General features: G+C 43.9%; 1 protein-coding gene across 1 annotated transcript in view; it reads left to right on the forward strand.

The window, feature by feature from the left end:
• PPEF2 (protein phosphatase with EF-hand domain 2) overlaps nt 1-13360 on the forward strand; it is a 39553-nt gene that overhangs the window by 14331 nt on the left and 11862 nt on the right. Inside the window, exons 5-7 of the mRNA XM_048848094.2 lie at nt 1337-1512; nt 12061-12175; nt 13178-13224. Coding sequence (XP_048704051.1) covers nt 1337-1512; nt 12061-12175; nt 13178-13224 — 338 coding nt within the window. The remainder of the gene's footprint in view (nt 1-1336; nt 1513-12060; nt 12176-13177; nt 13225-13360) is intronic.

The raw sequence follows: 13360 nt of genomic DNA on the forward strand, positions 1-13360 counted from the left end.
AGCAGCCACTACCCCTCTAGGAGTTGGTAGGGGGGAATAAAAGTACACATCCATAATATTATTGTTATAAAAGAGCTTGTCATTGTCAGATGTTCCCTAACGATAATAATCAGGGTCCTGTGGATTCCATGATTTTGCAGCTGCAGACTCCACCCTTAGAGAACTTGCTCCAGAATATTAATTTTCTTTAAAAATATTAAGTTTCTAGCCCTCATGGTTGTGGCGAGAACTGTAAAAATATGACTGCAAATCAGTGCAGTGCTGCCTTCCTGAGTTGATAGACAGCCTGAAAACAGTAGCTCTAAGGGGTATGGACTTCCCAGTTTCCCCCAGTGGTGTGTTACCTCTAACTCTACAGGTAACATGTCAGCATTAACTATTTCACTGCTGATCACTTTAGCAAATACATCCAGCTGATGTGCTTATCCCATCATCTCAAAGTGCCTCTCTCGCTTAACTGGGTGCCCCACCTTTTTCTCCCTCAACAAATCCTACAACATGATTCTGTATTGTCAATACATAATACATTTGGGCTACACTGAAGATCTGGATACAGAAGAGTAAAATACATTGACTATTATATCAAAATTAATAACACAAGAGATGCTGCCCTTGTTATACCATTCATTTTCACATTTAATTCTGGTGAGAAAAAACACAAAAAATTCACCACAGACTGGCTGCACCAAAATGCTGCAGAAATCATGAGGGCTTTTAGAAATGTTTGCCGCAGAGCATACTGGGCCTTGCCTACATCTAGTCAGAGTCACATCTAGAGCTGCATGGAAATGTTTTGTTGAAATATTTTTTTTCTGTGGGAAACCCCATTTTTGTCAAGATTGAAACATTTTAAAAAAAATGTTGATTTCAGTGAAAATTCCTGCGGAGAGAATTTTTTTATTTTTATTTTTCAAAATTTGAAAATAATTTCATTTTGGAAAATGTCCGCGTTTCTTTCAGATGTCTGAATTTCATTTTGGAATTTCAAAACGAAAAGTTTCCAAAAGCTCAGAGTTTTCAGAATGTCTGTTTTATGGGAAATTTCAAAAATAGTTGTTTTCGTTCTGCATCGGAATGAAAAGAAATTTCAAAATATCAAAATTTCCTCCATGCAGCAAATTCTGAGTTTTGACCAGGTTGAGTTCCCTCCTCTCCTCCTAATGCAGACACAGTCTAGTTTCTAACTTGATTATGTGCTTTGGAATCAAGCCTAAAACGTTGAGAGGAGCCTACTGCAGGGTTTTTCTCCAATACCCCTCCAGCCTGATGATCTTTAGCAAGTCATTGAAATTACACATTGGGCCGAATACCCTTTTTTTTTTTAAACTCCACCCAGGGGACTTCATTAGCCGCATGTTGACGGAGGAAGAAAGCTACAAAGACACAGAGCTGGAAAAACTCTGCGACTATGAATCTGTAGAGGTGCCAGATTCCTACACTGGACCCCATCTCTCCTTCCCTCTGCTGCCTGATCATGCAACTGCCTTACTCGAAGCTTTCAAACAGAAACAAGTAAGTACTCCCAAAGGGGGATTGTAGTGGTTCCCTCTCATTGCACTGCCATGGAGGTGGGGTGGTAGAAGGATAATTCTAGGGGGTTGTCCGCCTCTTTTTTTCCAAACACGTGGTCAGGAATATGAAGAGGAAATTTTTGAGAACATCACCTTCTTTTGCTTCACGGGCCCACAGAATCTACATTTGATTATTCTGGAGGCTACTGACCAAAAAGGTGAACAGAATGTTAGGAACTATTAGGAAAGGAATAGAAAATCAGACAGAAAATATCACATTGCCACTATATAAATCCATGGTGCACTGACTTCTGGAGTACTGTGTCCAGTTTTGGTCACCCCAGCTCAAAAAAGGATGTAGTGGAAGTGAAAGGTTCAGAGAAGGGCAACAAAAATGATTAAGGGTATGGAGCAGCTTCCAATTAAGGAGAGATTAAATAGATTAGAGCCGCTCAGCTTGGAAAAGAGATGGCTAACGGGGGATATGTTAGAGGTCTATAAAATCATGATTGGTGTGGAAAAATAACAAGTGTTATTTACCCTTTCAGCGTACAGAAACCAGGGGGTACCCAATGAAATTAATAGGCAGCCGATATAATACAAACAAGAGGAATTACCTTTTCACAGCGCATACAAGTGTAGAACCCGTTGCCATGGGAGGTTGTGATGGCCAAAAGTATAATTGGGATAAAAAAATAATCAGTCTAAGTTCATGGATCATCAGTGGCTATCGGCCAAGATAGACAAGGATGTAACCCCATGCTCAGGGTGACCCGAAACCTCTGACTGCCAGAAGGTGGGAAAAGACTGGGTGGATCTCTCCAAAATTGCTCTGTTGTTCACCCTCCCCCGAAGCCCTGATACTGGCCACTGTCATAGACATGATACTGGGCTAGATGGACCATTGGTCTGACCCAGTATGGCCGTCCTTATATTCTTACGTTCAAATTTTTGACGGGTGTAAATGGGCACTGCTCGGTTAAAATCAATAGAGTTGGATCCATTGACACCTGTAGAGACTTTGGCCTTACATATTTATCCCTGTTTGAACGGGGAGGTGAGCATCTGTTTACCAGTGAAGCCCTCTGTCAACTGATCTAGGAGCAGCTTTGAAGGGAAATCCATTCCCCTTGGCTGGAAGATGGAAGCTGTTATGCTTATAAGAAGCACCCAGGATCTTTTTCAGGGGGAAGGCAATACGCCATGTTTATTGAAGATACAAGAGTTAGCATATGCATTCAATCACACCCCCCCCCACACACACACACACTGTCCCGCCAGTCGATGTTATAGTTACCAGTCTAGAGTCCGGATCAATCTAGTGGCCAGCTTCGTTGATCACTGATAGGGAGGAGCTGGGTTCCGTTGGTCGTGATACAATGCTCTGGGGAAGTCTTGGCAGGACAAACCCAAAGTTTCATGGCAAGGCCCCCGATTATATAGTGATTTTTTTTCATTGGGACCAATTAGTTTTGCGCTGTCATGCTGTAATAAATTGTTGTTTGACGAGTGCTCATTTTCCTAAATTGTCCTTCTCATCCTTTGTCTTGTTCTTTCATCAAGTCTCTCAGGGAGTTACCCCTTGCTGGTTTTGATCAAAGCTATATTGTCACCATTGATAGGTGCCTGTCTTATCTTTAGAGTCGTCAATCTGCCCTCCTCTGACATTTCAGTTGGGGTGTGTTGCAGCCTCCTGGCGCCCTTGCATCTGTCTTCGGTTCCTCCCTAGAATATCTGGTTCGGTGATGGCCTTCACATTTCTCTCTTAACACCCATTCCTCATTCACACACAACACAGAATTAATTTACACAGAACATTTTGAACAGGAACATCAAGTTGCAATGCAAAAGAAAAACAATCATTGCATTCTTTTACTTATTTTAAAATGCTAAACTTACAACAAATTGGTGACCCTCAAAGGTCAGTTACTGCCTTGAAATCAGCCCAGACACTGATTCTGGCTGATGCATCTCTACCAATGGCCCATTAGGCCATTCTTTTCTGCTAGTCAAAAAGCTGGCTGGCAGGATATGGTCAAATCATACATCAGTACATTTAATACATACTACATTATTAATCTTTATCCTTCATTCTAAATTATACAAAATACAAACATAAAATCCTACTACTACATGTCCCCCTTTTGACCTCTCAAGAACAATTCTTGAGTGAGTCATATTTTATACAACTGTTTCATAGCAATATACTGAGAGGCAATTTGAGCTTGTGGTTGTAATTTAACAAACATTCTTTTTGTCCAACAGCACATACAACATATTCCTAGCAAGCAAACACAGGACAATATTAACACAACTAGTAATGGGTGAAACAGACAATATGCCCTTAGAAGTCAGGGACCAGCCAGTAAAAACATTTTACCGGTGATAGCCTGTCAGTTCTTTTTCAGACCTAGCAATTTTTAGCATTTCTCCATTTGCATGTAATATTTGAATGACACGCTTCCCTATATCCCTCTGTGTTTACTGTAAAAACGGAGTCACCTTTGTTTCTGACAACAAGCAATCAGTTAGATCGTGCCAATCCAGGCCAAGGGTAACAGAGAAATTAACCGGAGCGGCGGTTATAGTGCTTTGTGCTGCTTCTATCTTTGGTAAATAGTACATATGATTGCTAGTATATAATACATGGGCATTACATCTACATTCATTCCCTGAGGGTTGGCTAATACTTGCATCCTCCCAGAATACTGTTTCCCAGGATGTAACACATACACATTATTTGTTGTATAAAACACGTCACGTTTTCTAGTTTGTCCCATACGCATGTTCCCAAGGATGTGTCCTTGCTGCATGGTTCTGTGGTGACAGGTAGGGACCAGCACACCCATTTCTGAGGGCTCCACTCCGTACACCCTCGGGTGTCCAAAAATTACTTCTCTTTCCCAGCCCACTGACACATAACCTGGGGTAGCCAAAAGGATCCCATTGTCAATTTTGGGAGCGGGCTCACTTTCTATATTTCTGTCTCCACAGACTGTGCGTGAGCAATTTTTACAATAATTTCACCTAATAACAAATCAGACTTAACCATGCTGGAAACATATTGCATCCGTTCATGTTTGTAGGTGTCAAACAAGGACCTCTTCCATTGTTTTAAAAGATGCGTTAATACCTGTACATTCCCAGATATTACCCAAAATAGTTCATGTTCAAGTGATGCTAAACTAAGAATTTGCATCTCAGTACATCCTATGGCCAAGGCAGTTTTATTCCCTACTTCCATTTGTTGTTTATACAGCAGCCAGGAGGTGGTGGTCAACCACCCCCACATATTCCATGTTGCTTTTAGGTTTCCCAGGCCTATTTGTACCAAGTCCACAGTCATATCTGCCTGCTTGTGAATGAGACTATCTTGCAGTTGTGGCAAGGAACTTAACTTATTCTTAGTTATCTCCAGGTCTACAGTATTAATAATTCCTGCTTCAAAACCACCTCCTCCTAATATGGTGTCTACGACATCTCGTTTTGCTCAGCCATTGGGGTGTTGATGTGTTTTTATCCAGGCCTTTAGAATAGGAAGGGAGTAGGGTGAACATTTGGGTTCCAATTTAGACACGTTCAGCTGAGTCCAATCCATACCAATTTTCATTTTTACTAATTGTGGATTTAACAAGATTTTTACTGGATCACACTGAGTCAAAACAATTCTGGTTTCTTTATCTTAATTGGGGTACCTCTTTCAAAGGCATAGTCCCTGGTCCAGGTTCTGATGCATGTGTCCGGGAACCATAGGCTCAGTTTACTACGGGGTATTGGGCAGTATCCCACAATAACTCTTAGTATTGTCCCTGTCTTAACAGGCTTATCTCATTGATATGGTAATCGTGGGTAGCTGGAATGCCAGTTGTTATCCCCATAAGGACCTTCTATTTTAATCCCTATTTCCCAGTAATTTGGTATTCCTGTGGTGTTTATAAGGTAAACCTTAAATCCCACTTCCCCTTCCCAGAGATTATACATAGGTATTTCCTTAGGGTTTTAAGAGTTGGCTAGTGTTTTTATCATACCATTCCTTGAGGATCACAGGTAGGAATCCATGATTGGTTGGCAGGGAGTGAATTATTCCTTAAAGATTGGCTTATGAGCAGGGCTGCATCTTCTCCCATGATCGCTCTAATTATCTGGGCACTAAAAGTTCCCAGAAGCAGGTAAAGCCAGACCTTACACTGGAGTCTCATTTTCTGTGGATTAAAATTCTGATGGTTAAGCAGCACCTCGTGCTAAGGTTCCGGGATGTTCTTTTCTGCAAAGAATTCAAACATAATTATTTATGTAAACAGTTTAATTTGTGAAACATGGACCCATTTCAGTTTTCCATCTTTTTCAATGCGGTATACCAATGGGCTAAGGCAGTCCACTATGGAGTAAGGGCCTATCCATTCTCATTCCAGTGAGTGACCCCTTTTCCCCATTTTAAGGTACATGACTTGGTCCCGTTTCCCACAGGGCTGCCTTTGTGGGCCTCTGTTTCTGAATTTTGTTGTTCATGTGTTTGATGGCCTGATTAACCCTATACTGGAGGGTGGTTTTATCTTCTTGTAACTGTTTGAGCCATTGAAAATAATCATGCTGAGTTATATTAGAGCTCTCTTCTTGACCTTGTACTAGGTAACTAGGATCAATCATTAGGCCCATTGGATGTCCAAACAGAATTTGAAAGGGTTGAATTTTTGTCCTTAGTCTGTTACTGCTGCGGATGGCAGCCAAAATCAGAGGCTGTTTGTCCGGCCAGTCTTTTCCTGTGTGATTTACTACCTTCTGCAGCGCTTCCTTAATAGTAAAAAAAAAAAAAAAAAAAGAAAGGGAAGACTTGTGGCACCTTAGAGACTAACAAATTTATTTGAGCATAAGCTTTCGTGAGCTACAGCTACATAGGCTCCCGAAAGCTTATGCTCAAATAAATTTGTTAGTCTCTAAGGTGCCACAAGTCTTCCCTTTCTTTTTTTTTTTTTTTTTTTTTTTTTTTTACTATTAAGGAAGCGCTGCAGAAGGTAGTAAATCACACAGGAAAAGACTGGCCGGACAAACAGCCTCTGATTTTGGCTGCCATCCGCAGCAGTAATAGACTAAGGACAAAAATTCTCTGTGTATATATTCTCTGTGTATATATAAAGTCTGCTGCAGTTTCCACGGTATGCATCTGATGAAGTGAGCTGTAGCTCACGAAAGCTCATGCTCAAATAAATTGGTTAGTCTCTAAGGTGCCACAAGTACTCCTTTTCTTTTTGCGAATACAGACTAACACGGCTGTTCCTCTGAAATAAGTAACTCCTGTCTTTCTATTTTTCCTGGAACTCAGTTAGGGCGGTCTGTAGTGCCATCTGTTGGCTCAGATGTGTCAGCACAGACATTCCTTTTCTGACCTTTGGTTACAACTGCTGTGTCGTGTTGTCGGGCTATTATATCTACCCTATTATTCCAGGTGGCCTCCATACCCGTTCCTTTACTGTGTGCCTTTACATGTCGCACCTTTAACTGTTTAGGGTTCTTTGTTACCCACTGGTAAATCCATTTCCATTCCTCTGAATATGCAATATCCTTTCCATCTGCTGCTTTCTACCCGTTCCTATACCAATCATGTATCCAGAACTGTATCCCCTTCATTCAAAAATCACTGTCAGCATAAATATACATGGGCCATGGGGAATTTTCATATTGCCTTAAAACCTGATAAATTGCATGGAGCTCGGTATGCTGAAACAATCCATTGTCTAAATGTCCCTGATAGCTCACCTTACCTGATCACTCTTGTTACAGTGTGTATGGTAACACCCAATGTTTCATGTTCTCTGTGTATATAAATCTCCCCACTGTATTTTCCACTGAATGCATCCGATGAAGTGAGCTGTAGCTCACGAAAGCTTATGCTCAAATAAATTTGTTAGTCTCTAAGGTGCCACAAGTCGTCCTTTTCTTTTTGCGGATACAGACTAACACGGCTGCTACTCTGATTCCTCTTCTAACTTAATGGCAGAGTATTTTACACATCTTTTCCCTTTTACTACCATTGCACTCCTGTCAGTAAGCCAGACGTGCTCTTCTTTACTCACGGGATCTAATTCTTCCAGTGTTGGGTGCCTCTACCAAGGCAATTCTTTGCTCCAGAGTGACCTCTGGACATTCATATTGGTTCCCTTTTTCAATTAGGGCATGTTCGCATGTCTGGCTTGGATACCGTTTCTGTGGTCACCCCTCTATTAACTAAAATAAGCGTCCATTGGGCCATTTGGGTGTTTGAGACTTTACCTCCCATCAATCTCCATGACAAAATGTACTTGAGAGGAGTGTGGGTGCTTTGGATAGTAATTGGGGTCGTTCCTGTGAGGGGCTCAAAAGATTGTACTGCTCTGACGGCTGCTAGACACTCTCATTCACAGGGGTCAAAATTTATTTCTGCTCCTTGTAATTTCCAGGATTCATATGCTACCGGCACTAGCTTTCCCTCTTAGTTGTTTTGTAATAGTGCGGCAGCCAAGGGCATGTTATTGGCTGTCAAACGAATAACAGAAGGCTGTGATTCATCAGGGAAACGCAGGGCTGGGGCTGTGAGAGTCTTAGGTTTTAGCAGGCTCAAAGCGGAGTCCTGCTCTTTTCCCCATTCCCATTTTGACTTTTTCTTTAGCAGTTTCCACAATGGGTGAGTTATTTCAGCATATTTATAAATGTGTGGTCTAAGAAAATTGAATCTTCCTAGCAGAACTCTTAAAGAGTGGGTGTCGGTAGGGGCCGGCATTTCTACCAGTGCCCTTACCTTCTTCTGATCTACTTGTCTCCCTTCTTGTTCAACGACTATGCCCAGATATGTAACCTGAGGTGGCATCAACTGAGCAAGCCTTGTCTGAGGATACTTTGAACCCTGTTTCCTGAATTAGTGCCAAAACTTTTTCCGTTAGTGTTTGAGTTTGCACCTCAGTTTCCCCAAATATCAAAATATCATCTACATATGAAAACACAAAAGACCTTTCTTGTGGACTCAACTGGTCTAGCATAGCCACAACGTGCCAATGGGCAATAGCCAGGCTGTTGTAATATCGCTGGGGCAACCGACAAAAGGTCCATTGTTGCTCCTTTATTGTAAAGACAAACCCATCTTGTGAGTCCAGGTGTAGGGGTATGGCAAAGAAACAGTTGGCCAGATCAATAACTGAGAAATATTTAGATGTGGCTAGCATTTTTTGCTTGACCTGTGTCATATCAGTCACAATAGGGACCATAGGAATGGTTCCCTTATTGATTCTTCCATAATCAATTGTTAGACGCCAGGATTAACCGTCTGCCTTTAGCAACGGCCACACGGGAGTTAAAGCGTGAATTCATTTTTCGAATGACCCCCTGTTCTAATTCTTGGATGGTTTGCACCAATCGCGCCTCTGCCTCTCTCGGGTAGGAGTTTTGTTTTTGGGGAGGCACACATTCCCCAACAATCTTAACACAAGCATTAATTTTACCACAATCTGTTTTCTTTTGAGTCCATACTGAGGGAAATTTCTAACTTCCAAAGAGTACCTCTAGGCATATTAATCACCCCATTGTTTTTGAACAGCCAGTCAGATCCCAGAATAATTTCATCAACCATATCAGGAGTTTGGATCAAATCCCCTAATGTCTCAAACCCTTGCACCGAAAAGGGGACTTGGGTCCATTCTCACCCGAGACTAGGTTTCCCTTGAAAGGATTTCAAGCTACCTGTTTTAATCTTTTTTTTCTGCTTTTGAGGTTGTTTTGATTAAGGATACAGCAACTCCTGTATCTGTTACAGCTAGTGTAGGGGTACATCCACCCTGCTGAACATAGGTGGATGTGGTCATCCCCTGGGATCCCAGGAGATTGTGCCTATGAACCTCCATCTCTGTGCCCCTACGGGGGGTGGGGGGTTTCCTCATTCAGAGGGCCCCTCTATTCTTGCTCCAGAAAAGGGAGTGGGTCCGGGAAGCATTACAGTGAGGAAGGAGGGGGTGGTGCACTAGGAGTTACGCTAGCCACCACTTTTGGTGGGGTTTTCAACCTCATGGCTTCCATGACTAGTTCTAGTGTAGGGGCCCTGTTCCACTGTTCTCAGTTTGCCCTGTCCGGCGAACCTCATTTTCCGTGTGCCCACCTCCTTCATTTGATTGCTGGGAGGAGGCTGTCTGATATTACCGCAGGTCTGGATATAACCGATCTCCTTGTCGCCCCCAGTTTCCCCATCCACGGGATTGTCCTCTAGTATATCCTCCTCAGGACCCCGTGATTCCCTTTGTGCCGCGCTCATTGGTGTATGTAACTGCTGGTTCTAATGCAGCTACCTAGGCAGCTCTTTCTTTTTTTATATAGTGGGCTGTGGTCCCGAATGGGTAGTTATTTGTTGGACCAAGCCTCTTAGTTCCCCTAGGGTAGCTGGGCCACCCTCTTGCCAAATTCCAAGTCTCCCGGAGTAGTAGGGGGTTAGGGAAGCAGCAGTCTCTTAAGGATTGTACACTGAATGCCACTTTATCCAGTGCTGTGGCGTTGCCCAATGGTGTTAAGCCAGCCATTATCTGCATCAGACCCCATCGGGTTAAATAATTCTGGGGGCCTTCAAGGGGCTCTTGGGTTGTGGCTACGGCTTGTGCTATGAAATTGTGCCTGCCTATTTGCTCTCCAAAAAGTCCCATTACAGTCAATATGTTGCTGTTCTCGTCGACTCTAATCCTGTCTAGGACCCTCCGAATCTCTGAAGCCGTGCAGCCGCCCACCAAGCGGCAGACTTCAGTGGCGTTCAGCTCTTCCCTTATGGCGAGCAAAAACACATTAGAACAGCATCTGGAGAAACTGTCCTTTTTTATGGGTCCCAGACGATCAGCCATGGCTTTTAGGTCAGTGGCTGATACAGGGACAGTGGTGATAGTTGTATTTCCCCCTCCCTCTGCGGGGGCTGTGAGTGCAGTTCGTCGTATGGCTGCAATAGGGTTTTGTTTGAAAGGTTCCAATCCCTGGGGCTCATCCCATATATCTCCATTCCAAGCTTCACTAGGGTCCCATTCTCGCTCCCAGTCGGGGATCTCGCCGTATTGGGCTTGGTCCCATTCTCCTGCCAGCACAGCTGTTGCTTGGCAGGTGGCAAACCCCAGTTTTGTTTGGAGACATTTAATAATAGATTCTCAGCGGTTGTGATTGGCAGAGGCCCTACCTTGTTCTAACGTTAGTTTCTTTGCCATTTCCTGTAAAACCTGATTCTCTTTTTGTATTTTCTCTTTTTCCTCTAGCTGTTCCGCTAATCCCTTCTCTTTTATTTTAGCTTCTCTTAGGGTATCTTGGAGAATGTCTAACTGGCTTTATTTTCATTCTGAGTCAGAATGAAAACAAATTTAAAACCCCCCAAATTTCCTGTAATACAGAAAGTCCAGTTCCCGACCAGCTCAGTTAACAAGGTGGTGGCTCCTTGCATAATAGCAGTTCTCTGAGACGTTCTCCTTCAAGAACAGTGCTGTTAAAAGAGAGAGAGAGAGAGAGAGCGCGCTCTGGTGTCTCTACAGAGGCTTGGCTAGACAAACCGTCTGTGCACTAAGTATCCACGTTTGTGCCTGCTGCTGTACATGCAAAGTCCCATAATGAACTTTGATCTCCTCCACTTTGGAACAGGGGTAGGTGAGCAGGCAGGGTTCACTTGGACAATTAGTGCGCAGCAGGGCAGTGTGAGGTGGATTTACAACCCAGCTTGCCACGCACTAACTGTTCGTCAAGATGTGCCCTTAGTTCAGCAGCATTAAAGAAACCCTAGACGCGCGTGCTTCACCTGGACACAAGGCAACACAAAGTCGCACTTTCTGCGGGGAAGACTAAAAATAAGAAACGCCTGGAGGAGACTCTTTTCCTACCTGGAATATCTGGGCTGTGGCTGTCTGGAAGAGAGGCAGCAAGGTCTAGTGGATAGTGCACTGGACTGGGAGCCAGGAGTCCTGAGTTCTGTCTCCAGCTCTGTCACCAGACTGGCATGTGACCTTGGGCGAGTCACTTCCCTTCTCTGTTGCCGTTTCCTGTCTCAGCCTGTGTCTGTCTTACCTGTTTAGTTTGTAAGCTCTTCCTGGCAGGGAGTGTCTCTTCGGTGTATGTACCATGCTAGCACAACAGGGTCCTGATCTCTGTTGGAGCTTGTAGGTGGTAACAGGTAACCACTAAAACAGCTGCCCTTGTCCTGTGCCACAACACACTAACTCTCGCTGTCTCTCGGCAGGCCAGATTTTCAAACACGTTCAGGCCGCAGCAGCTCCCATTGCTCTCAGTGAAAGGCGCTGTTCAAAATCTGGCCCCTAGCATACTCCCACATAGAAGAATTGCAGCTAGTCCTTCCTAACTTGGCTACTGCTATCTCAGCTGGGCTGGCCTATGTACACAGTCCAGGTCTCCTTTCCCCCGGACCGCTCCTGGACACCTTGTTACTAGGTGTTAGGTGGCCCTTTCCATTTGGAAGTACCATACTAACAGCTTGCCCAAGTCCGTTTGCTTCTGCTCCCTGAACACTGTCATGTGGTGAACTTCCCACTCTAATTCCCTTGATTTCTCCCAGTAGCAGCTCCACGCTCATTATGTCTTAAAACTCCTGCACGAGACCAGGAGACATCTCATGCAGCTGCCAAACATCAACCATGTCTCCACCTGCTACAGCGAGGAGATCACTGTCTGCGGTAAGAGCGCTCAAAAGGAAACCCCCGCGAACATCCAGAACTAGCAGCCACACATGTGGATGGTGATTGTTCTTAAATGCAAAACAGTGTAGGCCAAATCCTGCTCTGTAATAGGTGTGTAACCCCAGTATGTGTATAACAGAGCAGGATCCGGTGCTGTTACTTGTGGTGGTGTAGCTTCAAAATGGTATCGCTGTGTCTCTGTATACAGTGGGAAATCAGGTTGGGTGTCAAAGCTCACCTTTACCTGCTGCATTCAAGTCAAATCAAACCTAACTGTCAGAGGGCCTGAGTCTCCATACTGACTAGGCTTTGCTCAGCATCGGGAGCTTTGTCAGCTGTATTCTTTCCCTATTTTAGATCAGTTCAGCCGCTGGAATATAAATAGAACTGCCCTGAGACTTGGCCATGCACATTGTGGTCAGTGAATCTAGTGATGCTAGTATTCAGGCTGCTATAGCTCTGCTGTAACAGGAGAAGTTGTGGAAGGGAAGGGGGCTTGGGTGGGGGTGCTCCACGAGAGCAGTTCGGGGGAATCCAAACCATAAAACCCAGTTAATCATTAAGGAGAATGAACAAGGCTTGTGATGCATCCTTAAGAATTAGCTGCTTTATTGAATAGACCCAGTTTTGCCATTAGTGTCTGTAGAAGTAACTAAAGGCAGAGCGTCTTTAGTTAGTGTAACTGGGCACAGGAATTGCCCATGGGAGACTTGTGTATGTGGATGGGAGTGCAATGCATGGTAAGTAGCAGCAAACAGTAATAGATGCTTCTGTGGGACTAGGTGGAGATTTTATTTTTTTAATGATTCGACCTCTTTTGGACCCCTTTTTCTGACGACAACATCTAGTGGGTCCAGGGACACGGAAAGCAGCTTTGATTTATGGAAAGCGATTTAATGGCCGTCCCTTTTGTTAAGCGACAGCATGAACAGCTTTGCTTTGTTAAATGTCAGGGAGGAGGAAAGCATGCCCTGAAATGAATGTCTTTTCATGTGTTAGGAGACTTGCATGGCCGGCTGGATGACTTGTTTCTGATATTTTACAAGGTATGTACTGTGCTTTGCTAAGAGTCACACTGGCCCATCCTGCGGCCTTTACTCATGGGAGCAGTCCCACCGATTGCAGTGGGGAGTATTCTCCAGCATCAAGCTCTCAAAGCTGCCTTCTCACGTTCAGCTCAGT

This window comes from Caretta caretta, chromosome 4 (assembly GCF_965140235.1).
Source record: "Caretta caretta isolate rCarCar2 chromosome 4, rCarCar1.hap1, whole genome shotgun sequence".
In the NCBI taxonomy this organism is placed as follows: Eukaryota; Metazoa; Chordata; order Testudines; family Cheloniidae; genus Caretta; species Caretta caretta.